General features: G+C 51.7%; 2 protein-coding genes across 2 annotated transcripts in view; one reads left to right on the top strand and one right to left on the bottom strand.

Moving 5' to 3' along the window:
* The first annotated feature begins 4,031 nt into the window (after window positions 1-4,031).
* CYP11A1 (cytochrome P450 family 11 subfamily A member 1) lies at window positions 4,032-16,810 on the top strand. Its single transcript, XM_037047218.1, has 9 exons — window positions 4,032-4,381; window positions 8,319-8,474; window positions 10,037-10,233; window positions 11,207-11,410; window positions 12,214-12,371; window positions 14,777-14,943; window positions 15,217-15,295; window positions 15,729-15,926; window positions 16,531-16,810. Exons 1-9 carry the CDS (start codon window positions 4,113-4,115, stop codon window positions 16,660-16,662), a joined length of 1,560 nt encoding a protein of 519 aa, XP_036903113.1. The 5' UTR covers window positions 4,032-4,112; the 3' UTR covers window positions 16,663-16,810.
* Window positions 16,811-18,421: 1,611 nt separating this feature from the next.
* The window catches only part of CCDC33 (coiled-coil domain containing 33), a 122,829-nt gene continuing 118,071 nt past the window's right edge, over window positions 18,422-23,179 (bottom strand). The window contains exons 13-19 of the mRNA XM_037046905.1: window positions 22,890-22,978; window positions 22,529-22,660; window positions 22,314-22,439; window positions 21,065-21,205; window positions 20,003-20,089; window positions 19,515-19,628; window positions 18,422-18,632 (exon numbers count right to left, since the gene is read on the bottom strand). Coding sequence (XP_036902800.1) covers window positions 18,525-18,632; window positions 19,515-19,628; window positions 20,003-20,089; window positions 21,065-21,205; window positions 22,314-22,439; window positions 22,529-22,660; window positions 22,890-22,978 — 797 coding nt within the window. The 3' untranslated portion in view covers window positions 18,422-18,524. The remainder of the gene's footprint in view (window positions 18,633-19,514; window positions 19,629-20,002; window positions 20,090-21,064; window positions 21,206-22,313; window positions 22,440-22,528; window positions 22,661-22,889; window positions 22,979-23,179) is intronic.

The raw sequence follows: 23,179 nt of genomic DNA on the forward strand, positions 1-23,179 counted from the left end.
GGATCCAGGAAGCAGGAGTGAGAAACAGGACATTTCCAAGGCGACAGGGAAGGGAGGTCCCCGGGTGGCAGTTGCTCGCAAGGCACAGAGACTGGCAGCGTGGAATGGGGCATGTGGGTGGGAGTTCTTGGCCCAGAGGTGGGTAGGAACCGAATGGGCTTGGCTGTGTTGAGGAAAGAGTGTCATTACCTTCTGGGAAGTGACACCAAGAGCAAGGAGGGTTGGACGATTTCTGTATTTCCTTACAAACTTCGTCGCACGGTGGCCGTTGGTTGTGTATGCCAGTTACATAGGCTGCCATCCTCAATTATTTCTCAATTATTCCAGCCGTGATGGAGGGGCAGTGGTGAAGGCCCTTTGTCAATGTGGTTAATCTCCACAACCTGTCTATTTAAGGAGATTATCCCAGGCGATCTGGAGGGCCTGATTCCAGCAGTTGAAAGACCTGAAGAGCAGAGCGGAGGTTTCCTGAAGAAGAAATTCCACAGTGGGCTGCAGCTGCAGCTCCTGCCCAGAGCCCCAGCCTGCCCTTCCCAATCTCCTGACCCGTGGGCGTCAGACTTGCCCGCTGGCCCCACGATTGCACCAGCCAATTCCTTGCAACAAATCATTAAAACATATCTCTTCCTCATTCTGCTTCTCCAGCTGAGCCTGCATTTTTAAATTGTCTATACAAGTTATTTGTACAAAACTATACACTGTAGTAAAAAAGAAAATTTCAACTACTCAGGAAAAAGAAGAAAACAGAAAGAAGTTAATTGGGAAAGGACTGGAAGGAAATAGGTACATCGAAACGTTTTTAACAGGGTGAGTGTTTACCCCAGGGTGCTGGAGCCGCAGCTGTGCCAGCCCAGTCTCTGTGACAAGCCTTTTTGCCCCCCTCTTTCCATCAAACATGACTCATCATGAGATGTTCTGTCTGGTTCCTACAACGTGCCCTTAATGAGTTAAAGCTTATGGGGTGTAATTTTAAAACAGACTGATATCAGATGATTCCACTTAGCTGCATTCATTTGGTGTAAAGGATGTTCGAAATGTGGGCATGTGATGGACTTTTAGCAACGGATTGGTTGTTTCCTGTAAACAACAATGTAAAAGACGCAGGGAGCTGTCACTTGCCCCGTCACCCTGAGGGGCCGCCCTCACGTCTCCCACCTCAAACCTCAGAAAGCTAACAGCAGCGCAAATAACCTTTGGACAGGACCTAGGAGGGCATTGGGTTCCAAAGAGCTGTTTGTGGAGATACGAGAGCAGTTGACCCCTGGACTGATGACTCTTGGACTGAAAATGACAGCAACTTTGTGTAGGATTGACATCACTTCCTTATCTGCACCATAGAGATGTCTCCGTGAGGTGACCGTTTCTTGCCCTTTCTCGGAAACACCCATTGCCTTTGTCTCCGATTCAGGGTGCTATTTGGCCTTAGCTGTTCTTATGGATCTCAGATGCTTGTTGCCTCTAACTTTGGAAGGCTTTTTCTTTGTAGGTTAACATTACTTTTGTATCATTCAGAGTTCTTACTTATCAAGAACAGAACTCACTCCAGCTAATGTTTTGCAGGGAAGGGATTCGTCAAGGGATGTGATGTAGTTCCACAAAATCTCCAAGGGGGTAAGATACTCAGACTTTGGGGCATAATTTAAATATTTTATTTATTTATTCTTAGAGATAGGGGGAGGGAGGAAGAAAGAGAGAGAGAGAGACATCAATCGGTTGCCTCTTGTACATGCTCTGCCCCGACTGGGGACCTGCCTGCAACCCAGGCCCGTGTCCTGACTGGGAATCAAACCAGCAGCCCTTTGGTTTGTGAGACCACACCCAACAAGCTGAGCTACACCGATCGGAGCTGGGGCATAATTTAAGAATAAGTTAACTTTATCCCTGGCCGGGTAGTTCAGTTTGTTGGAGCATCGCCTTGAGTACCAAAGGGTGTTGGTTCAATCCCAGTCTGGGTGGTGGAGGGAGGTAACTGATCCATGTTTCTCTCAGTTGCTCTCTCTTTCCTGTCTCCACTCCTGTCTCTTTAAAATCAGTAAACATATCCTTCGTGGGGATTAAAAGAATAAAGTTTATTTTAAAATGACGCATGTCAGGAATATCTCCCACTTTACACCCCAGGGTTGCCCTGTGGTCACTCATGACCTCCACAAGCCTCACATGCAGCAACTGGTCCAGGTGACAGGTCTCTGGCAGCCACATGTACCAGAAAGGGTTTCACATAGGGTCCACTTCCTGCTCTCAACCAAAATGTCACCCGGGGGTGTGTGTTGGGGGAGCCCACGTCATCTGCCTGCATTCCAGTTGCAAGGGGTGCTGGGAAAGTGAGTATGGAAAATTATGTTAGAAAATAATTTTTTTGACATTTTTACTGTGGTAACTTATATTTCATAAAATGCAAATATCACAAACTGATACCTCAGGTGAATTTTTACATATGTAAACACACATATCAAGACAGAATATTTCTAGCCCCAGAAAGTTCTCTCATGCACTCTCCCAGTCATTCCCCCACAAGAGAACCACTTCTAACACCCTAAAATCATTTTACCGATTCTTGAACTTTGTCAGAATAGAATCCAACTTGTCCACCTAGGGAATGTCCAAAACTGTAGAAAAATTTTGGAACAATTTATTTGAGCCAAACAGAGGATACACCTGGGAGCAAGATACCAACAGACTGTGAAAAATGCTCTTCAGAGTGGCCGTGTGCAGCTTCTTTTATGCATTTAGATTAAGGAGGGAATGTAAGGAAGATTGTAGGGAGGTGGGAGAAAGCAAGGTGGGGTTGGATTATAGGGTATACTCGCTCTGCTCCGAAACAGGGTGTTTCCAAAGTGCACTAACCTAGACGCCCAGAAACAAAGGACAGAGCTGGCTTAAGGCAAAGACAAACTTGTTACTAAAGAAGTTGCAGGCCCAGGGCCAGTGTGTCTGCTCTGATCTTCTCAGTTAGGAATTTATGATCTGATCACCCTGTGAGATTACTTGTCAGGGGACATTTTATATTCATTTACAATCAGTATTTACCAGTACTCTTTGTGTCTGGCTTCTTTCACTCGGCATGAAAGACTCAGGAGATTGTAATTTTTCTTGTTTGTTCCTTTTTGATCTTTAAAAAAAAATTTTAAGAGAAAGGAGAAGGAAGGGAGAGAGAGAGAGAGAAACACTGATGTGAGAAACATCCATCTGTTGCCTCTTGCGCGCACTGATTGGCATCGAACCAGCAACCCCCAGGTATGTGCCCTGACTGAACACTGAGCATATGACCTTTTGGTTTATAGGACAAGACTCAATCCACTGAGCCATACCAGCCAGGGCTCTTGTGTGTCCTTTCCCTCAGTGTTCTGCAACGAGCAAAATATGACTGTAACTGAATATACTTTTATAGTTAGTAGTGAGTATCTTTAAAAATGATAATAGTGATACCTGCCAATTACAGCATTTTCAGAAAATAGTGTATATGTGTGTGTGTGTGTGTGTGTGTGTGTGTGTGTATGTGTGTAATATAGTTTTGGGGGGGTAACCAGAGAAAGTAGGACTTCAAAAATCAGGGAACTATAGAAGAAAGAATAAAAACAAAAACAAATTCAAGGAAGTGTGCAAAAACAGTTTATTTTATGTATTTATAGTGGGGTCACAATTAAGATGTATATTGCCCCAAAGCTGCAAAGTGCCTACAGCCTCCTCTCAGGCCCCCACTGTCCCCAAGCCCAGGCTATTGGCAGGTCCTGATGGATGTCTGCCAGTGGCTGAGTCCCACTGTAGAGGTCAGCAAGAGGCCCCAGCAGAGGAAAAGCATGAACCTGTACCATTTTTGTACCAATTTAAGGGCCTGCTGGGGCCGGCACCGAGGACAGAGACAGAGGGGTCTGTTCGTGCTTTGGAGAACCTCTCTGGCTGCAGAAATTCCAGACTGAGCCTTGGTTACCACAGTCTGGGAGGGGCTGTGTGGGCGAGAGCCAACCCAAGGAGGAGCGTAGTCGCCTGCTCTGTCAGCTTCTGCCTTGACCTTGAGCTGGCAGATAATAAGCTGGGCCCCAGGGGCCCACAGCCAATCTCTTGTCAGGCCCTGCTGCAGTAGGAGTAGGGACAGTGGCAACCGTGGGGACAGCATGCTGGTCAGGGGGCTTCCTCTGCGCTCAGTCCTGATCAAAGGCTGCCAGCCCCTCTCGAGTGCCCCGCAGGAGGGGCCAGGGCACACCAGGGTGCCCCCTGGAGAGGGAGCCCGAATCTCCACTCGCATGCCTCGCCCGTTCAGTGAGATCCCCTCCCCTGGTGACAATGGCTGGCTAAATCTGTACCATTTCTGGAGAGAGAAGGGCTCACAGAATTTACACTATCACCAAGTCCAGAACTTCCAGAAGTATGGCCCCATTTACAGGTAAGCGTGCCACAGGATGGGGGCTGGTGGGATAGCGAGGGAGAGGCACCTGGGCAGCCTTGCTGTGCTCTCCCTCCCTAAATTGTCTGCTTGCCCATTTCAGGCTCTTGTCCACCTTCGGACTTTATTTTTTTCGTGCCTGGTGAGGGTGGCAGGAGAATGGATAAGGCTTCCCAGACAGTGGGTTGAGTGCCCAGGTCTCAGCCTCAACCCTTCCCAGATCCCTACGCTGTTGGGGTGCTGGCCTTGCCGCTCAGTTCTGTGCATCTCTGGAGCAGCTGATTTTGCCCCTTCCACTCAGCCTGGCTAGAGCTCCTCTTCAGCAAATATCTATCTTGCTTTGTGCCAGGAAGAAGGGGTTTTGTTTTTTTGGCCTCTGAGCACTGCCACTCCGGGTGGTAGGGTGATGAGGGGGTGCAGTGAGGGGAGGGGGCGAGTGGGGGGGGCAGGGGTGTTGGCAGGGAGCGAGCAGGGGAACAGGTATCTGAGGGCCACCCCCTGTGGCAGGCCTTGCTTGTTCTGGTTAGTAGTTTCTAAGGTGAGTCACCTTCAGGCCATGCCTGGGTTCTTTTCTGAGAGCATAGTTGAGCAGAATGGGAAGTGGTAGAGGTGGTGATTGGGGCAAAGAGGGAACAGGAGGAGGTACATGCATTTTACGGCGAGTGATGGGGAAAAGGCATTGTAGGACATGTTGGCTGGCTGGCTGGGTGGGCGCTGGAGGGCAGGCTTGTTTGTGTGGGAGTCCAGCTGCACAACACCTCACTCAACACCTCCTCCCTCTCCCACGACCCATTTGGAAGCCTAAAGTGCCTTTTTCACAGCTGGTTGGAGGCCGGAAGGCCCCAGGCTGAGTGTCAGGCTTGGGAGAAGGTCACTCCTGAGTCTGTCATCCACCCCCCCCCGCCCCCCTCCCCACCCGCTCTCCTAGGCATGTCAGTGCCTCTATCCCTCAGTCTCACTTCAGGGTAATCTCTTGCTATTTCCTGCTTCCTACACCCCAGGAGGAACTCTTTATCAAACTCCTTTCTGTGTCCTGAGTCACGTTTACCTGAGCCTTGCAGCATGTCCACGAAGTTGGTATTATAACCCCCATTTTACTGATGGGAAAACTGAGGCTCAGGGAGAAGAGTCTCGCAAGGTCACAGAGCTCATCAGGGCAAAGCTAGTGCTGCAACTCCAGTTGCCTGACTTCTAGCTCAGCGTGTCACCATTATATTCTAACGTATAGCCTAGAAATGATAAACTTCTGAATGAACATAAGATACTTAAAATACAAATTCTGTAGGTTTTCTTTTTGTTATTTTTTAAAAAATATTTTATTTATTTACTTTTAGAGAGAGGGGAAGGGAGTGAGAAAGAGAGGAAGAGAAACATCAATGTGTGGTTGCCTCTCACATGCCCTCTACTGGGGACCTGGCCTGCAACCCAGGGCACTGGGGACCTGTGCCCTGACTGGGAATCGAACTGGCGATCCTTTGATTTGCAGGCCAGCACTCAACCCACTGACCCACACCAGCCAGGGTCTTTTTGTTATTTTTTTAATTGAACTTATAGGCATGATACAGGTTAATAAAATTATATAGGTTTCAGGGATATAATTTTATAATACATCATTTATATATAGTATTGTGGGTTCACCACCCCAAGTCAAGTCTCCTTCCATCACTATTTATGCCCACTCTTCTATCTCCTCCCACCCCTGTAGGTTTTTTTCTTAATACAAAGGCTGTTTTTGTTCATATTTATGGAACAATTTGGAAAATAGAAACATGTACAAATTAAAAATTGAAACAGATACAATCTCAATTTTGATAATATTTACATGCCATTAGGGATGTGGATATATCATATGCGCTGTTTGGTGTTGCCCTGCAGCAGTATACTGAGGACTTCTTTCCCTTTTTCTCTGTTTTATATAGTTTTAAAAGGCAGCATAGTTTGGATAAGCCATACTTCTTTGGCCAATACTTTAAAGTGGACTCTGGGTTTTTCTGCTGTTAGGCGAGGTGGTGATGACCGTCATTCATCAGGCACCATTATCCTCTGTCAGATCATTGCCTTGGGCTCCATTCCCAGAGGCTGAATTGGTAATAATAGCAGTTCAAGGACGAGGCCGAACCAGGGTCGGGATGTGGAGCTGGTGGTGTGCGGACTCACAGTAGCTGGAAAAACACTGAGGGGGTTTCCTGGGAGACTCGGGAAGGTAGGCCCAGGGTTTCTAGGTCAGCGGTTAACTCGGAGAGTTTTCCCTCTGCTCCTCCCCTCTCCTCCCAACCCCTCCTTCCCCCTCTTCTGGGAAGGAGGAAGGTGAGAGGGGAGGGAGGGGCAGAGAGGAAGGAGGAGGGGGAGGAAGGGAGGGGGAGAGAGAGAGAGATGGGGAGAGAGAAAAACTGAACTAATAGCTGTATATATATCTAGTATTTTGCCTTGAAGAGTATCTAGAATTAACTTTCCTATGCAAAAGGCACACACACACACACACACACACACACACACACACACACACACACAAAGGCAGGTGTGAGTGAGAAGTGGAATTTTCCGTGTATTTTAAAAGAGACTGGTTGCAAAGTGTTTTGTGAGGTATATCTTGAGGATAAAAAAGGGGTTTTGTGGAAACTAACTTTACTGATCACAGAGTCCTAACTGGGCAGGTCTGGGGGGTGGTCGCACCCCAGATATTTAACTTCTTTGGTAAAAAGGTTTGCCTTTGCCTGGAGCCACCCCTGTCCATCGTGTCTGTGTGTCCAGGTTAATAACACACCTTTGAAATGCCTCTTTCAGACCCTTCCTTCTAAAGCGAACCAACCTCGAGAGAGCGCCTAATGTCAACTCTCCTGCAACCCACTTCCCACCTTGCCGTCGATCACCTCCCTGTAATCTTCCTTTCTTCCCTCCTTAATTTCAAATGCATGACAGTAACTGCAAAACTGTCATTCTCTGATCTCCAGCACATTTGAGATCTTGCTTCCTGGCAATTCCTCAGTTTGGGTTCAAATAAACTCTTATAAAATTCTCTGCAAGTTTGGACATTTCTTTTTTTTTTAAATCCTCACTGGAAGATATATCTATATCTGTATTTTATTACTGATGGAAGAGAGAGAGAGAGAGAGAGATGGGTTGCCTCCCCTACGTGCCCTGACTGGGGATAGAACCCACAACCTTTTGGTGCATGAGAAGATGCTCCAACCAACTGAGTCACCCAACCAGTGTTGGACGTTTCTTACGTCAACAATCTGTACCTGGGTCAGTGTTGTTTTAATAGAGAAGTGCTTTGGCAGGCCTGTGACTCTTGGAGGCAGATGGCCACTCCTAAACTTTCAATCCTAGAGCCTAGGATTGACTGGCCTGTATATGACCTGCCTAACAAGCTACATGGAGTCATTCCAGATCAGGGCCACTCCAGGAATGACATGAAAGTGCCCTGTTTCTGAGCTATGCACTGGGTGAGCGGGTGTTGAGGGTATGAACACTCAGGAAGAATAAGCCTGGGATGAGCTAGGGATGGAGGACTTAATGGCCCATGGAAGGTGAGTGGGCCAGGCTGGTCCTGGAGGCCAGGCTGTGGTATGTCAGCAGCCAGGGGCTAATAAGAGGAGGATAAACTGTCACTTACACAAAGCCATAGACTCCTTCCTCTTACCCTTAAGCAACTCTGCGACACAGGCACTGTATTAATTTCCATTTTATAAAAGACGAAACTGAGACTCAGAGGGGATGAGAGGCAGCAAGAACGTGTTGGAAACAGAATCCACTTCCAGGGCCGTCTGCCCTGCACTCTCACCCATGCAGTGGTTACCGCTGAGCCCGCGCCCATCCCCCATCCCAGCCCCCGCCCCTCGCCCCCCACCCCTGCCCCCGCTCCTCGGCCGGATTGCACAGGGTCTACGTAGCTCTCTGGGAATTCTTACACCGCAGCCCTTCTCCTTTCCTCCAGGGAGAAGTTTGGCAACATGGAGTCGGTTTTTATCATTGACCCTGAAGATGTGGCCCTACTTTTTAAGTGTGAGGGTTCCACCCCAGAACGATATTGCATCCCGCCCTGGGTTGCCTATCACCAGCATTACCAGAGACCCATCGGGGTCCTGTTCAAGTGAGTCCTGGGACACCTCCCAGGGGCTGGAGGGAGATCACAGGCAGCTGTGGCAAGGGCAGAAGCGAGGGAGTGGGTCTGGGCCATGCTTGCTCTGTCCTTTCTAGCTGGGGCCTCGAGGCAAATCCTTGTTACCTTCCTGCCTCCCTAAAACAAGGGGCAGTGTTGGTGAACTGCTGTGCCAGCCGAAGACCTGAATGCATAATTAAAGACCTTGCAAAGTTCTCATTTATTGGTTCATTCATCAAGTCCCATCTTATTGAGCACCTACTGTTTGCCAGACCTTGTGCCAGGGCTTCAGGGGCTCAGTGACACGTAGGGCAGGGCCCCACCAGCATGAGTGCTATCTCCCACGATGCTGCTCCTCACAAATTTTGGTGAGGCTATGGAGCAACTAGAACTCCCACAGAGCGCTGGTGGGATGAGAACCGGTGCCAGCACCTTGGAAAGCAGCTGGACGTGACCTGCACTTGCGTGCACACGATCCTGTGACACAGCAGTTCTGCTCCCTGGGACACACTCTAAAGAGCAGCCCACGGGGAAGGTGCCGGGATGCGGCAGCAGCGCTGTTCATGAAGCGCAAAACCCAGGAAACCACCTAAAAATGCCCTAGAGGGGCACATATGAGTGAGTGGTGGCATATGCCACTCAAAATGAACAAACTCAGTGACCGCCCCCCCACCACCCACACAGTACAGAGGATACTGAGAGAGATAAAATTGAGTGAAAAAAAGCAAATCCCTCAAGGCATGACAGCTTTTTAAAGAAGTTATTTTAAGAAAGTATGTTTTAGAAATATATGTAGGTCAGGTAGAATTAGACACAAACGCAGGCAAGGGAATCTGATGGGTGGTCCCCTCAGTTGGGGAGGACCAGGTGGACACATGTAAATTACCGTAACATTCCTAGTTGTCTTATTGGTTGGTGAGTTTACGATTTCACTCTTTTTTAAATTATTTTTTTCTTTTTGTTCTTTCTATAATACCATTCTTACAAACAAGCAAAGCCTCCAAACTAGAGAGGGCTTTGTGTAGGTCTGTTTTCAAGAGTGGGCTATAAGCTGAAGTTTATCATGAACCCAGTCCTGGACACCTGAGGTCCCCACCAACGTCCGTAATGGGACGTGCTAAGGGGTGCATGGGAGAGGTAGGTCAGCTGTGTCTGTGCGGTGATCAGAGAAGATGACGTACAGGGGCCCTTGAATGTCAGGAGATGAGCAACAGCCAGGAGAAAGCGGAAGTGATGGGGAAGGCACACACCTAGAGCCAAGGCAAAGACTGGGGGGCTTGAAAGAGACTTAGTTCCTGGCTTGCGGCAGCAATAGGGGGCAGTCAGACTTTGTTCTCCTTCGTCCAGTTTCTTCCCATCTCTTCCCTTGAGCCCAGCAGAAGAAGTGAGCTGGTGGGGATTCAGAGGGTGCTGGGAGGAGGTGAGGGAGGGTGCACGTGAGCGCTGAACTCTGAGCTGTGGCTTGGCCTCCTGGGAGAGCCTAGTCAGTTCCTCTGTGTGTGCCAAGCCTAGGGTTTGTGACCGTGAGGGCCCAAGGGCCTGTGTTTCCACAGGAAGTCAGGAGCCTGGAAGAAAGACCGCTTGGCCCTGAACCAGGAGGTGATGACTCCAGATGCCGTGAAGAACTTCATCCCCCTGCTGGACGCAGTATCCCAGGACTTTGTCAGTGTCCTGCACAGACGCATTGAGAAGGGTTCCGGAAAGTTCTCAGGCGACATCAGTGATGACCTGTTTCGTTTTGCCTTCGAGTGTAAGGGGCTTGTACCTACTTGGCAGCTGTCGTGGGGTTGGGAGAACCCTGCATGCCACCTTGAGACCCAGCCAGCGCCAGCATAAGAAGTGTTAGGATTGGCTTTTGGGATGAGCTAGGAGTGAACATACCCTCTGCTATCAGTTCCCCAGCGGGAGCCAAGCACTCTTTGCGGGCGAGGATCTCCAAAATGTAGGTCCCCATCGCCACCCTCAGCCCTCCATTCTGCAAATTTCTATCTCCTAAAACATAGAATTTTGAGGTCTTGGAGGGGAGGGGTGGGCTGGGTGGTTAATATGCATTGGGTATGTAAAGATGTATAGAAGATATCCAGATGAGGTAAGGACGTTGGGCAGTCGAGGCAGAGGCAACAGCTAATGCAAAGGCCCTGTGGCATGAAGGGGGGGATCATTTGGTCACTGAAGGGGATTTGGAGTACCCAGAGTTTGATGTAAAGTCAGCATTCAAATTCCTGACCTCATAGGTGGGAAAAACTTGGGGTTGTGACTTCTCTGGTACAGCCAGAGTGGGTCCTAGACCGCCAATTGCCAGGGCTTTGTGTCTCCTAGTCTCCCATCCAGCCTGTTTCAGGAAGTATTTGGCCAATTCAGTCAATTATAGAAGAAATATCTCTTCCCAGGAGCAATGCCTGGAGCCTGCTTCGGGTGCTGGTGGTAGGGTGGGAGAAGTAGTTTCATCCCAACCTGGGACCACTCTGTTGGAGACTGCTTCCCACCCAAACGATCCCTTTTGGGGCTCTTCTGTTTGCCCCTCAAAGGACCTGAGAGGTTGCCAGAAGGGCAGTGTTCCTCAGCCCTGAAATTTCCGCCCCGTAAACCTTGGGCCTCTGTTTCTTTACTGAAGGAGACTAGGTTGGGGGCAGGAGATTCTATGTGTTAGCAGGTTCCTAGGAGCTGAGGCTCTCAGGTGGCCAGGTTGGAAAATGTCCCTCAGCTGGTGCCTATCCCTGCAGCCATCACCAACGTCATATTTGGGGAGCGTTTGGGGATGTTGGAGGAGATCGTGGACCCTGAGGCCCAGCAGTTCATCGATGCCGTTTACCAGATGTTCCACACCAGTGTTCCCATGCTCATACTCCCCCCAGACCTGTTCCGTCTGCTCAGGACTAAGACCTGGCGGGACCATGTGGCCGCATGGGATGTGATTTTCAGTAAAGGTGAGGATTCCTCTGGCTGTATCCTGGGCAGCTCAGTCTGGGGGCCTGGAGAGCCTTATCTTCCTCAGAGGGTGGGAAACCCAGGCCCGGATGGGGGCACAGACACACACACACACACACACACGCACGCACACACACACACGGCTGGAAGCCCCAAGCATCTGCTTGCCTCTTTGTCCCAAGTTACGTCAGTGGGCACTGACTTGCCATGTAGGAAGCCCATCTTCTGGTGGGCAGTGATGGGCCTCAGGGGGGTCCTAGAAACCCTGGCAATGGTGGGCTGAAGGCCAGCCATTGGGGATGGTTAGATTTTTATGGAGAAGGAAGATCAAAGATGTCCATCCTATTCTTCCAAGGAGCCCATGATCCCCAACATGGGTTATGGACCAGTGGTTTAGACCCAGCTGTGCTTGGGGACAGACTGAGACTTGGGTGAGAGAGATTGGTAAAGCAGGGTGGAGAAAGCTGATTGGAGTATGGCGATCAAGCCAGACCCGGGGTCAAATCCCACTCTGCTCCTTATGCCCGCCTGACCTTGGGCAAGTCACTACCCTCTGTGGGCTTCTGTTTCCTTACTTGTAAAATGGGGATGATATCACTTGCTCCATCAAACTGGTCGAGAATTAGACAGAGAAACAGATAGGAAGGACTTAGAAGATAGTATGTGCTCAGTAAAATGGCAGCCTAGAGAGCACTGGGCTCCAGAATCCTCAAGCCCTTGGTGCCACCTCTCACCAAGGGTCCCTTCCTTCTCTCCGGTCACAGACAGCCTCACTCTTTTTCCCCCTCCTGTCTGTCCCCAGCTGAGAAATATACCCAGAACTTCTACTTGGACCTGAGACAGAAAAGAGACTTTGACAATTACCCGGGAATCCTCTACAGCCTCCTGGGAAATAACAAGCTGCTCTTTGAGGACATCAAGGCCAACATTACGGAGATGTTGGCAGGAGGCGTGGACACGGTGAGGTGACTGCAGGGACACACTCTGTCCTTTCTTGTGCCCCTGTGTCCCTTCCCCATGAGCTTTCCTCATCCGCAACCCTGCCCATGTCAGGAAGAGCTCCCTGTCCTAATGCCATTTCCTAAGTACTCATCTCCAGGGAGGCTGAGGTCAAGGCCGTCGCCGATGGAGCCTCACTTGAGGTTGATCCAACAATTTTTCTTTAAAAATTTTATTTTTATTTATTTATTATTTTTAAAGTCTATTTTATTGATTATGCTATTACAGTCTTCCCAATTTCCCCCCTTTATTCCTCCTCTCCCCTGTACCCCCATTCCTCTGGCATCCCCACCTTAGTTCCTGTCCATGGGTCATACATATAAGTTCTTTGAGTTCTGTTTCCTCTACTGTTTTTGACCTCTCCCCATCTATTTTATGTCTACCAATTATGCTTCTTCTTCCCTGTACCTTCCCCTCCATACCCCCTTTCCCGCTCCTCACTGAAAACCCTCCGTGTGATCTCCATTTCTCTGATTCTGTTCCCGTTCTAGTTGTCCGCTTAGTTTTTGTTTTTGTTGTTTTTCTGGGTTTTTTTTTTTAGGTTTGCTTGCTGATAGTTGTGAATTTGTTGTCATTTTACTGTTTGTATTTTTTGATCTTCATCAATTTCTTAGATAAGTCCCTTTAACATTTCATATAATCAGAGCTAGGTGATGATGAACTCCTTGAACTTGACCTTATCTGGGAAGTACTTTATCTGCCCTTCCATTCTAAATGAAAGCTTTGCTGGATAGAGTAATCTTGGATGTAGGTCCTTACCTTTTATGGCTTCAAATACTTCTTTTCAGCCCCTTCTTGTCTGCAAGGTCTCTTTTGAGAAATCAGCTGATAGCCTTATGGGAACTCCTTTGTAGGTAACTGTCTCCTTTCCTCTTGTTTCTTTTATGATTCTCTATCTTTCATCTTGGGTAACTTAATGATGATGTGCCTTGTTGTGTTCCTCTTTGGGTCCAACTTTTTTGGGACTTTCTGGGCTTCCTAGACTTCCTGGAAGTCTATTTCCTTTGCCAGATTGGGGAAGTTTTCCTTCATTATTTGTGTAAATAAGTTTTCAATTTCTTGCTTTTGTTCTTCTCCCTCTGGAACACCTATAATTCAGATATTGGAACATTTAAAGTTGTCCCAGTTAAAAACTTTAGTTTTTTTTTAAAAAAATTCTTCTCTCTTCATTCTGTTCCAGTTGGATGTTTATTTCTTCCTTTTGTTCCAAATTGTTGATTTGAGTCCTGGTTTCCTTCCTGTCACTGTTGGTTCCCTGTACGTTTTGCTTTATTTCACTTTGGGCATCCTCACTTGTTCTTTCATTTAGAGACTGAGCTCAATCAGTTCTGTGAGCATCTTGATTACCAGGGTTTGGAACTCTCCATCAGATAGGTTGGCCATCTTCTTATTGCTTAGTTCTCTCTCTGGAATTTTGTTCTGTTCTTTCATTTGGGCCCTATTTCTTTGTCACATTGCACGTGTTACGTGGTAAGGGGTGGAGCCTCAGGTATTCAGTAAGGTGAGGCAGCCCTCTTTGCTGCGTTGTGGTGCTGCCTGCCGGGGAGGGGCCGGAGAGGGAACAATGCAGTTCACCTGCTGGGCTCTAGCGCACTTTCCAAGCAATGGAACCCTCGTGTGAGACTGGGAGTTTCTCCCACCACGGCAACCCCCACTGTAGTCCACAGCCGGCTCTGAGTCTCAGTCCCGTTCAGCCAGCCCCGCCCACACGGTCCGCTGTCTGGCTGCGGGTTCTCTCCATCCATCCGTCTCACCAGTCCGGTTGGTCTCATTGACTGTTTCTTTAATTCCTTGGTTGTCAGAGTTCCATGCAGTTTGATTTTCTGGCACTTCTGGTTTATTGATTTTAGATTGATTATGATTCTCCTTTTGGTTTTGCAAGGAGGTGAAGGGTTTCTACCTACACCTCCATCTTGGCCGGAACTCTCCAACAATTTTTCCTCACCTATGAGAAGGGAGTAACTAGACATAGGTGGCAAGCCCAGGTCCTGCATGGAGTCTTTAAAGGAGAAGTCCTTCAGCCACACGTGGGGCACACAGCTTACTGGATTCAGGCAGGCAGGCAGAACCTCAGAAAAGCTGGCAGCCAGTGGAATTTGCCCTGGTTCTGCCTCCTAGGGTCCTTTTGTTGTTGTCCATCCTCCCCCACATTGTGGTGTCTCCCTCAGGCCCTCCCATGAGCATCCCCAAACCCCAGAATGCTCTCTTCTTGAACTCAAACCCTGTCCTCCTGGGTACCATTCTAACTCTGCTTTTGTAGGTGATGGTCTCTGGATACTGGGATGAGGGTGGGGAGAGGTTCTTGGAGATGAAGCATCAGGAGTAACAGGCTTTCCTGGTCTTCTCCACCCCACACCCCTTGCCAGACATCCATGACACTGCAGTGGCACCTGTACGAGATGGCACGCAGCCTGAGAGTGCAGCAGATGCTGCGGGAGGAGGTTCTGGCTGCCCGGCACCAGGCCGGGGAGGACATGAGCAGGATGCTGCAGCTGGTCCCGCTTCTGAAAGCCAGCATCAAGGAGACACTGAGGCAAGCCACACCCACTCATGCCTGCCCCTTCCCCAGTCCTGGGCAGGGCTAGCGTGGGGCCTGGGGACAGGGTTATAAAAATGGACTGGGGGAGACTGGTAGCAGGAAATGAGAAGTCTGGGAGAGACAGCTGGGAATGGGGAGGGAAGTCTGGAGTCCTGGCCCTGCCTCCAGATTCCGCTGGGGTGTTGCCACTGGGCCTGAGATGCCACACTGGGTGGGAGGCTTTGTCCTGGCCCCGGGCATTAGCTTCTGAACGTCTTCCTCTGGCAGACTCCACCCCATCTCCGTGACCCTGCAGAGATATCTTGCAAGTGACTTGGTTCTTCAAGATTACATGATTCCTGCCAAGGTAGGTCAGTCAGACGGGAGGTTGGGCTGGCTGCAGTTGCATTCAGACAGATTCCGCCTGTCTTCCTGGAGCTGGCTGGTGGGGCCTTGGCAGCAGCAAAGTGTGAAGGGCAGAGGTGGTAGGCACAGTGGGTGATCCCTGCAATGTTGCTGGAGCTCAGGGTTAGGAGGGCGACTCCACGAGCTACATGGGTCTTAGGGGCCCTCTGATCTGAGGAAAGGGCAGGAAAATCCCTTGGGCATCCCTGGCCTAGTGGCTTCAGTCTTGGGCGGGGCTCAGGAAAGAGTGGGGTTTTGTTCAAGGTCACACATTGGGCAGTGTCTGCTGGACAGATGGGCAGCGAGGCTGGGGAGTGGGAGTGGGGAAGACTGGATTTCACTCCTGGCTGTGAGGAGGGGAGGCCTACTGAGGCTTCTGCTCACCTTGTCCTCAGACATTGGTGCAGGTGGCCGTCTACGCCATGGGCCAAGACCCCGCCTTCTTCCTCAATCCTGAAAAATTTGACCCCACCCGTTGGCTGGGGCAAAACAAGGACCTCATCCACTTCCGGAACCTGGGCTTTGGCTGGGGTATTCGGCAGTGCGTGGGCCGACGGATTGCTGAGCTGGAGATGACCCTCTTCCTCATTCATGTGAGTCTAGCCCGGGGACCTCTGGGCACCCTGGGCTGGCTTTGGCCCTAATGAAAGCACCAACCCACCAGCCCAGGCTGAGTAGCTCAGTTGGTGAGAGTGTTGTCTCGATACACCAAGGTTTCGGGTTTGATCAGGGCACATACAAGAAGCAACCAATGAGTGCATGAATGGGTGGAGCAACAAACTGATGTCTTTCTCTCTCTCTGTCTTTCTCTAAAACAAATCAATATGGGAAAAAGAAGCACCAACCCTCCTACTCCCATCTCTGTCCGGAGCCCTCCCCCACAATTCCTTGCTGCCTCCTTTTTTAGACTAATGCACTTGTTACCCATTGGTGCCCCCACCCATCTGTCCCCACATAGTGGTGATGAGATGGGGGTGGGGCAGGATAAAGTTCTGTAGAAACGAAAGTGCAAGCCCGAGGCAAGGAGGCGGCACTCGTGGTGTGTTCAGGCACTGAGCAGGGTTAGGCGGGAGCTGGTGTGGGCCCTTTGGAGCTCCCCAGGTCTTACGTAACAGGCACTGCCTACAGGCGCATGAACCTGGCCTAGGGGAGATGGGTCCTCCAGACCTGTCCCCTGAGCCCACCCCTCTTTCTCAGATTCTGGAGAATTTCAGAGTTGAAATCCAACATCTCCACGACGTGGGCACAACATTCAACCTCATCCTGATGCCTGACCAGCCCATCTTCCTTACCTTCTGGCCCTTAACCCAGGACCTGCCCCAGGTGTGATCACGGAGAACAGTGTGACAGGAAGCCCGGGCCCATGGAGGTGTCAGCCTCCTCAACCCCCACCCCCTTACCCCTCCTCCTTTCTGCCTCAGCTCAGTGGAGGCACCTCCCCCACCTCTTTCCCCTCTTCTTCCACCCCATGAAGGCAATAAAGGGCTGAACTATGTGAAGTGTTTTCATTTCTGTCTGGCCCCTAAGGTACCCATCACTCCTGTGGAGATGCTCTCTGACCTGGGTCAACAGCTGGATCTGCGCACAAATGGGGTACCTGAGGCAGCCACACCTGAAACCGCTGCTGCTGGGATCCACCCACCTACAGTAGCTCAGGAGCCAGTAGGATCAAGCCTCCTGCTGCCTGGAGATGAGGACAAGGCAGAGCAGGTGGGGGCTCCTGCTGCTGGGCCAGCAGGTAGGGGCACAGAGGACCTGGTGGAGCTCTGCTGAGAGAACAGGGCAGCCTGAGGGGTGTGGGCCAGTCTTGGGTTCTGGGGAAGGCCCACCTATCAGAGGTGAGGCTCGTGCAGTGCTCTGGGGGCTGAACTGTGGGTAGGAGTTCCAGGTGGGGTCATGAGGACTTCCTGCCAAGGTCTAGCCAGACAGAGTCTTAGACATGGTCAGGGCCGAGGCCTATGGATGAGGGGCTGGTGTGAGCTGGCTGACCCTGGGGACAAAAGGCCAATATGCTTCCTCTGGCCCACCTTACCCTTCTCTGAGCTTCCTCAAGGCCTCAACATCATTCTCTGGGGGGTCATGCCCACTTGTCCAAGCTCTGGGCAGAAGGCACAGAGACTGCAGCAGAATCTTTGGTCCATTATTTGAACTGCCTGACACTGGTCCCAATTTTGGGCCCCTTTCCCCTTCTGAGTTCTATAACTCCTGACCTGAACCAGGTGCCTGACCCTTCCTGGCCCTCAGCTACCTGAGTCTGAGTCTTGCCAGCAGAGAGGGGAGCTAGCGCTGCCCAGGACAGCAGCCCAGCCAGCCTGAAGTCTTCCACGAGGATCTGCATACCCTGAATCCACTGTTGGAGCCTCTCTGATTTTCCCCATCACAGCTCTCTTCCTCGTCTCTCCCTATCTTTTCCGCTTCCTTTCTCTCCTCAGAGTCGCCTTTGACTCAGAAATGTTAGAGCTGGAAAGGGCCTTACCATCAGAGACGTCAAGGTCTGCGTGGGATAGAGGAGGAAACTGAAGCCTAGAGGGTTGCCTGAGTCACCCAAGGTCACACAGCATGCTTGCAGCTAGAACCCAGGCCATCTCTCTGTGGCGGACCCTTTCCCTTTAGTGCCACCTGCTTTCCTGTCCCTGGCTGCATTGACTAAAATATGGCAGGCTCAGCCTGGCCCTGGTTAATGGGCTATTTCACACTAACATGTAATGATTGCCACGGGCAGGCTTCAAGTTTTTCCCTTCCTGAGACACAGATAAACCAAACTTCAAAGGAGAGATTGTAGTTGGGGTAGATGTTTGGGGGCAGGTAGAAAGTCCCAGCCTCCCTCACATGTCCCAAAAGAGTTGGACTCTGGTGATCTCACTTCTTCCAGAGGTCTGGAAGAAGCTTGTCTCCTAGGCTCCCACGTCAGAAGGACTTTTGTCCCTGCCCTCCTTGGTCCACTGTGGCCTTCGGCTCTCCAAAGACGGTAGCTCCCGGGACAGGCAGAGGACTATTGTACTGCAGCAGAGGGCCCAGGGGCAAGACGGGGTCTGGGAGGAGGAAGCTGGGCCACTCAGGCCACCCTGATCCAGGGGAGAGGCAAGTGTTCTCTGACTTACAACATTTAATGAAGTCATTTTTAGGGGGTGGAGACGAGATGCCCCAGCACACAGTGAAGGTGCTGCCCCAGTACCCAGGTCCGCTGGAACTCAGGTCTGCTGGGAGTTTGAGGGCTTGATGGACTTAGTCTCTGAGCTGGGCATCAAGGGGTCCAGTTCTGAGGGTTCCTTGTAGTCTTTGGCGTCGTTCGAGGGATTCTGTGTTGTGCAAAGCAGGGTGAGGTGAGTCTGCCCTTCTCCCCCCTGTCCCCACCTTGCCCAGGGGTTGGGGGTGGGCATTCAAATACAACTTGCCTAACAAGCCATGTCTTAGAGGGCCACGACTTCCCAAAGATTTCCAAGCCTGTTGAACCACAACAGGTCATATCCAATTTCTCCAAGAGTCTCCAGGGCCCAGCAAGTGAATTTGCAAAGGAATCCCTATGTTTCCCGTCAGTTCCCCTGTATTTAAAGGCCTCGCTGGTAGCCTGGAAGTGAGCTGCGTGCTAACGGCTCAAGAGCAGGAGCAATCAGGGGTTTTGTGTTGGGGGCTGGGTGGCCGGGCCTGAGCTGAAGGGACAATTGTGAGCAGGTCTGTTTGTTTTGGGGAAGCTGGCGATGCTTCGCTCTGGCAACACACTCCCAATTTCTAGCAGGTCTGCAGAGTTTCCGTTGCCCGACATTGGTGTGCTTATGGGACAATATTAGGCACTGTGGAGCTGGGTGGTGGCCACGGCTACTTTGAGTACGAGCAAATCCAGTCCTAAAGCACAACCAGTGCCAGGGTGTTCGAGAGGTGCCCAAGTGGGCACCACCTCATCCACAGCCACCTCCCTGTTCATTCTCACCACCGTTGTGGGGGAGGAGGTTGTTTTGGCAGGGTTTCCTAGTCCCCTTAGAGAGGTCAGGAATCGAGAAAAGGCAAGGACTTCTTCTGTTGGTAATAGAGTAGAGGCTGAGATTTGTCCTCTGAACTCCAGCTGGGGAGCTGGCCAGGGACAGCTGTCCCTGGACAGTCTTTCTCAAGGCCAGGGACTCAGGGTGGGGGTTGCCAGCTCCACTGCCCGAATCCCAGGGAGAAATTCCAGAGGGATCACTCACTGGCCGGTCTGTGGTGACGGAGTCTGAGGGGGGGCCCAGGCCGTGCTCTTGCTCCTGCAGCTGTGTGGTCAATTTCTGCTTCTCTCGTCCCCAGCGGCGAGCTGAGTCCTCTAACTGCCACCAAGGAGGGGGACAGGTGGGGAACCCCTAGTTAACGGGGCCCACCTCTGAGAGCTGAAACCAGAGCTACTCTTCGGGCAGAAAGCAAAACCCTGGGCAACGTGAACTTCCCAAGAGACCCCAGGGGTGGCACAGTCCAGTGCAGAGGGGCCAAGTGACAGTCTGATTAAGACTCAGATGGATCTTCCCTGAGTTCCAGTAACACACCGAGCCCGGGCCCTGCTCGGAGTGATCCCTGGCCCTGCTCACACTGAGCCCCAATCCTGTTCACAGTGAGCCCTGACCTTGCTCATACACTGAGTGCCAACCCTGTTCATGGACCAAGTGCTGAGGTTGTCCAGCCTGACCAATGGCTTTGCCTCAGCTACCTGTCTTTCCAGGAACAGGATCCGGTCCTGAGCTTGTTCCAGCTTGGCCAGGAGGTTAAACTTGTCTGAAGTGTTGTCCAGGTGATCCTGTAAGCAAAGCAGAAACTCACGCATGGCCCCAGCTGGGGGCTGGGGCCGTGTGAGCGCAGGAGGCCGGGAGTTGCTGAGCGAGGAACCAGCCAGGTCTGAGTTCCGAACTCAGCTCTCCTGTGCAGAGCTCAGACCCAGGGCTGAAGCCTCTTCCTAAAGGTCAGACTTGGCATGGCCTGTGCTTTTTCCCCACAGCTGTTCTCCACACAGATTTTGGGTACATGGCTTCTGCACATCAGTTTTTAAATGGGAAATGCACAAGGGAGTGCTCATTGGTGCAGGAAGCGAGGAACCTCTTTGTGGAACAAGGCCCCCCTGCCCCCGGCACTGTGTCTGGATGTCCACACATTAGCTGTGCTTTCAAACACAGCTCACCTCCCACGAGTCCTGGGATGAAGAGAAAAACTCCCCTGTGCCCTGGGCCACTCCCCTTCTGTAATTCAAATGTCCTGTCTTGGGTTTGCATAGGGCAGGGCACCTGTAGCAGCCTCAGAAGTACAGTGGGGCCAGGGCATGTCTGGAGCCTGGGGAACCCCTCTGTGTCGGCAGGGTCTTTGTGCCTTTGGAGTGGCCTGGGCCATCGTCTCTTGCAGCCTCTCTGCCGGGTCCCCTGCTCCCAACTCCCTGGGGTCCATCTGGGAAGGTGGAAAAGGGTTCTTTCTCTAAGGCTGTACCAATCTCAGGAAATGCTTCATACTGGAGTTTCTGAGAGGTCTGTGTGGAGCCCAAGTAGAGGCCAGCCAGGTGCCCAAAGGAATCAGGGGTCCAGGCCCAGCAAGGGCTCACTTTCTCTCAGAATGCTAGATAAGGGTCAAGGTGTAGCTTTCAAACCCATGTGTGTTCCCCAAGGAGAAAGAGCGAGGCCCGAGGGCTGACACTCCTGGAGACACCAGGCACATTGGAGACCCTGGGAAGCCTAGTTCCTGGCCCGCGCAGGCAGGCCCAGGCCAAGCCTGTGCCTGTGGCTCTTACCGGCAGGGCCTGCTGCTGCTGTGGAGCGACGGGGGCTGACTGGTGGCGGCTCTTATCCAGCTCGGCCTGCAGCCTTGAGTTTTCTGCCAGCAGCGCTGTGTACTGGTCGATCGGCAGGTTCTCTCCTGTAGGACCCAGGGAAGTCCACAGCACGTGAAATGGCCACAGATGCCTGTGAGAGGGGTGTTCCTACCTCCATGTCCCCGGTCTGATCTGCCCCAGCATTTTGCTCCATTCTGCCCCTCCGTTGCTCCCAAGCCTTCGATGGCTCCCCACTGCCAGTGGGATCAGGCCCATACTCCTCAGGCATTCTTTCTCTGCTCTTTAGCATCTGACCCCAATGTTTGCCCTCCCACCCCCTACCCCAGCCATTTGTCCTGGGTCTATTGCAGCTCTTCACCTCTCTGTCTCTTCCCCCTTCTCTGCTTCTGGCATGGCCACTCCCTGGGCCTTTGCTCCAGCTGAGTCCCCTCCCGAGGTGGCCTTTTTGTCTCTCATTCCACTCCCGGGTGACCTCAGGGTTCCTGAAGGGCAGGTCTTCAGAAATGCCCGCCACCCCCAGCCCCATGCAGTAGAGGCTGAGTGCAGGCTGGGCACACAGGGGCCTCTGGTGAGGCTGCGCAGTCAGGCTCAGGGAGGTTCTCTGCTTGGGCCTGGCATGGGGAACCTGGTTCTCTCCTGCTAGAGCCACCTCCGAATGGGAGTTCTAGGGAGCTTTGGTTAACACCAATGGAGAAAACAAACCACTGATTTACCCAAAGTGTGTTTGTTTGTTTGTTTGTTGTTTTTTTAAAATCTTTAGAGGGGAAGGGAAGGAGAGAAGTATCAATATATGGTTGCCCCTCATGAGTCCCCTGCTGGGAACTGGCCTGCAACCCAGGCATGTGCCCTGACTGGGAATCGAACCGTGATCGTGTGGTTCGCAGGCCAGCGCTCCATCCACTGAACTACTCCAGCCAGGGCCTGTTTGTTTGTTTTATAGAAGCAGACTCTTTGGAAATATGGGAGATGAAGAAATAATTTGAAGGGTCCTGGAGTTAAGAAATGAGGAACTTCCTAGGTAGCCCCCTTCTGCTTGCTCTGGTCTGCAGGGCTTCTCCCCTACATCTTTCTAGCCTGCCTTGCACACTGTGTCCTGTGGGCTCCCTGGGAGGAGAAGAGCGTGAGGACCTGTGAGGAGGGGGGTGCCACCATCTGCTGCAACTGGAAGGTGCTCCTGGAACTGGGAAGCCCCAGGAGGCAGGGACTCCAAGGGACTAGCTGACACCCGGGGAGCAGCCTCACCCTTGCTGGGCTTCTCTGGGAGTCTGTTGGGTGGGGGCGCAGTCCTCTCCTGAAGCTTGTCCTTCAGCACCTGCTCCATCTTCTCAATCACCTGGGGGGCAGAGGCAGAGGCTGGGCTAGGCTGGGGGCTCCACGCATTCCCTCCCTGGCTGGCCCCCAGCTGTCTGACCCTGTTCCTGCCTTCTCCTGGTGCCGCACGGTCTCCTCCAGCGCTGTCACCTTCCGCAGCTTGTCCTGGTGCCGCTTCAGCTGTGCAGCCTGTGGCTGCTGAGCCTGGTACCAGAGAAGAAGCTCCTTCTCTCGATCATTCTTCTGGTGGTGGGGGAGGGGAAAGAGGGAGAGTGGGAAGGAAAGGTGCCAGGAGTAACACTCCCCTGGGTGTTACCCTTGGCCTAGAGGCCCCACCCCAGGCTCCTCTGCTGAGTCCTCCATTGTGCTGGCCCCTGGCCCTCTAAGCCCTTCCCCCTTCTGCTCCCAGGTGCTTCTCCACAGACTCCCACCCTAGCTCCCCATGTCCTCTGACCTCCAAGCCCCAGCTCACGCGAATCAGCTCATTCTGTAGATGCTGCACCTTGCCCTTCAGTTTCTTCATGTCCAGTTCACTCAGCAGCAGTTTCTGTTTCATGTATCCTGTGGTGGGGGAAGGTGGAGAGCTGGCTTAGGCAAGGGGCACCTTCCAGCTTAAATCAAAACAGTTTGGGGGTGGGGACCAGTGTCTCCCTCAGTCCTAGAGCTTGAGACAGGACCAGACTCCGTCTCCCACTGTGGAAAGGGCCCAGCTGGCTCTGTCAGCTTGTGTCCAGTAACGTGTACCCCTGGCAAAGCTTCCCC

The sequence above is a fragment of the Sturnira hondurensis genome, unplaced genomic scaffold, assembly GCF_014824575.4.
Source record: "Sturnira hondurensis isolate 20B ecotype Veracruz unplaced genomic scaffold, ASM1482457v3 Scaffold0005329, whole genome shotgun sequence".
Taxonomy (NCBI): Eukaryota; Metazoa; Chordata; class Mammalia; order Chiroptera; family Phyllostomidae; genus Sturnira; species Sturnira hondurensis.

Excerpts from the sequence above, each read along its gene's own strand:
- CYP11A1 (XM_037047218.1), top strand. The coding sequence starts at position 4,113 with ATGCTGGTCAGGGGGCTTCCTCTGCGCTCAGTCCTGATCAAAGGCTGC. Across the intron at positions 4,382-8,318 it reads AAGTATGGCCCCATTTACAG|GGAGAAGTTTGGCAACATGG; the intron begins GTAAGCGTGCCA and ends CCTTTCCTCCAG. Across the intron at positions 10,234-11,206 it reads GTTTCGTTTTGCCTTCGAGT|CCATCACCAACGTCATATTT; the intron begins GTAAGGGGCTTG and ends CTATCCCTGCAG.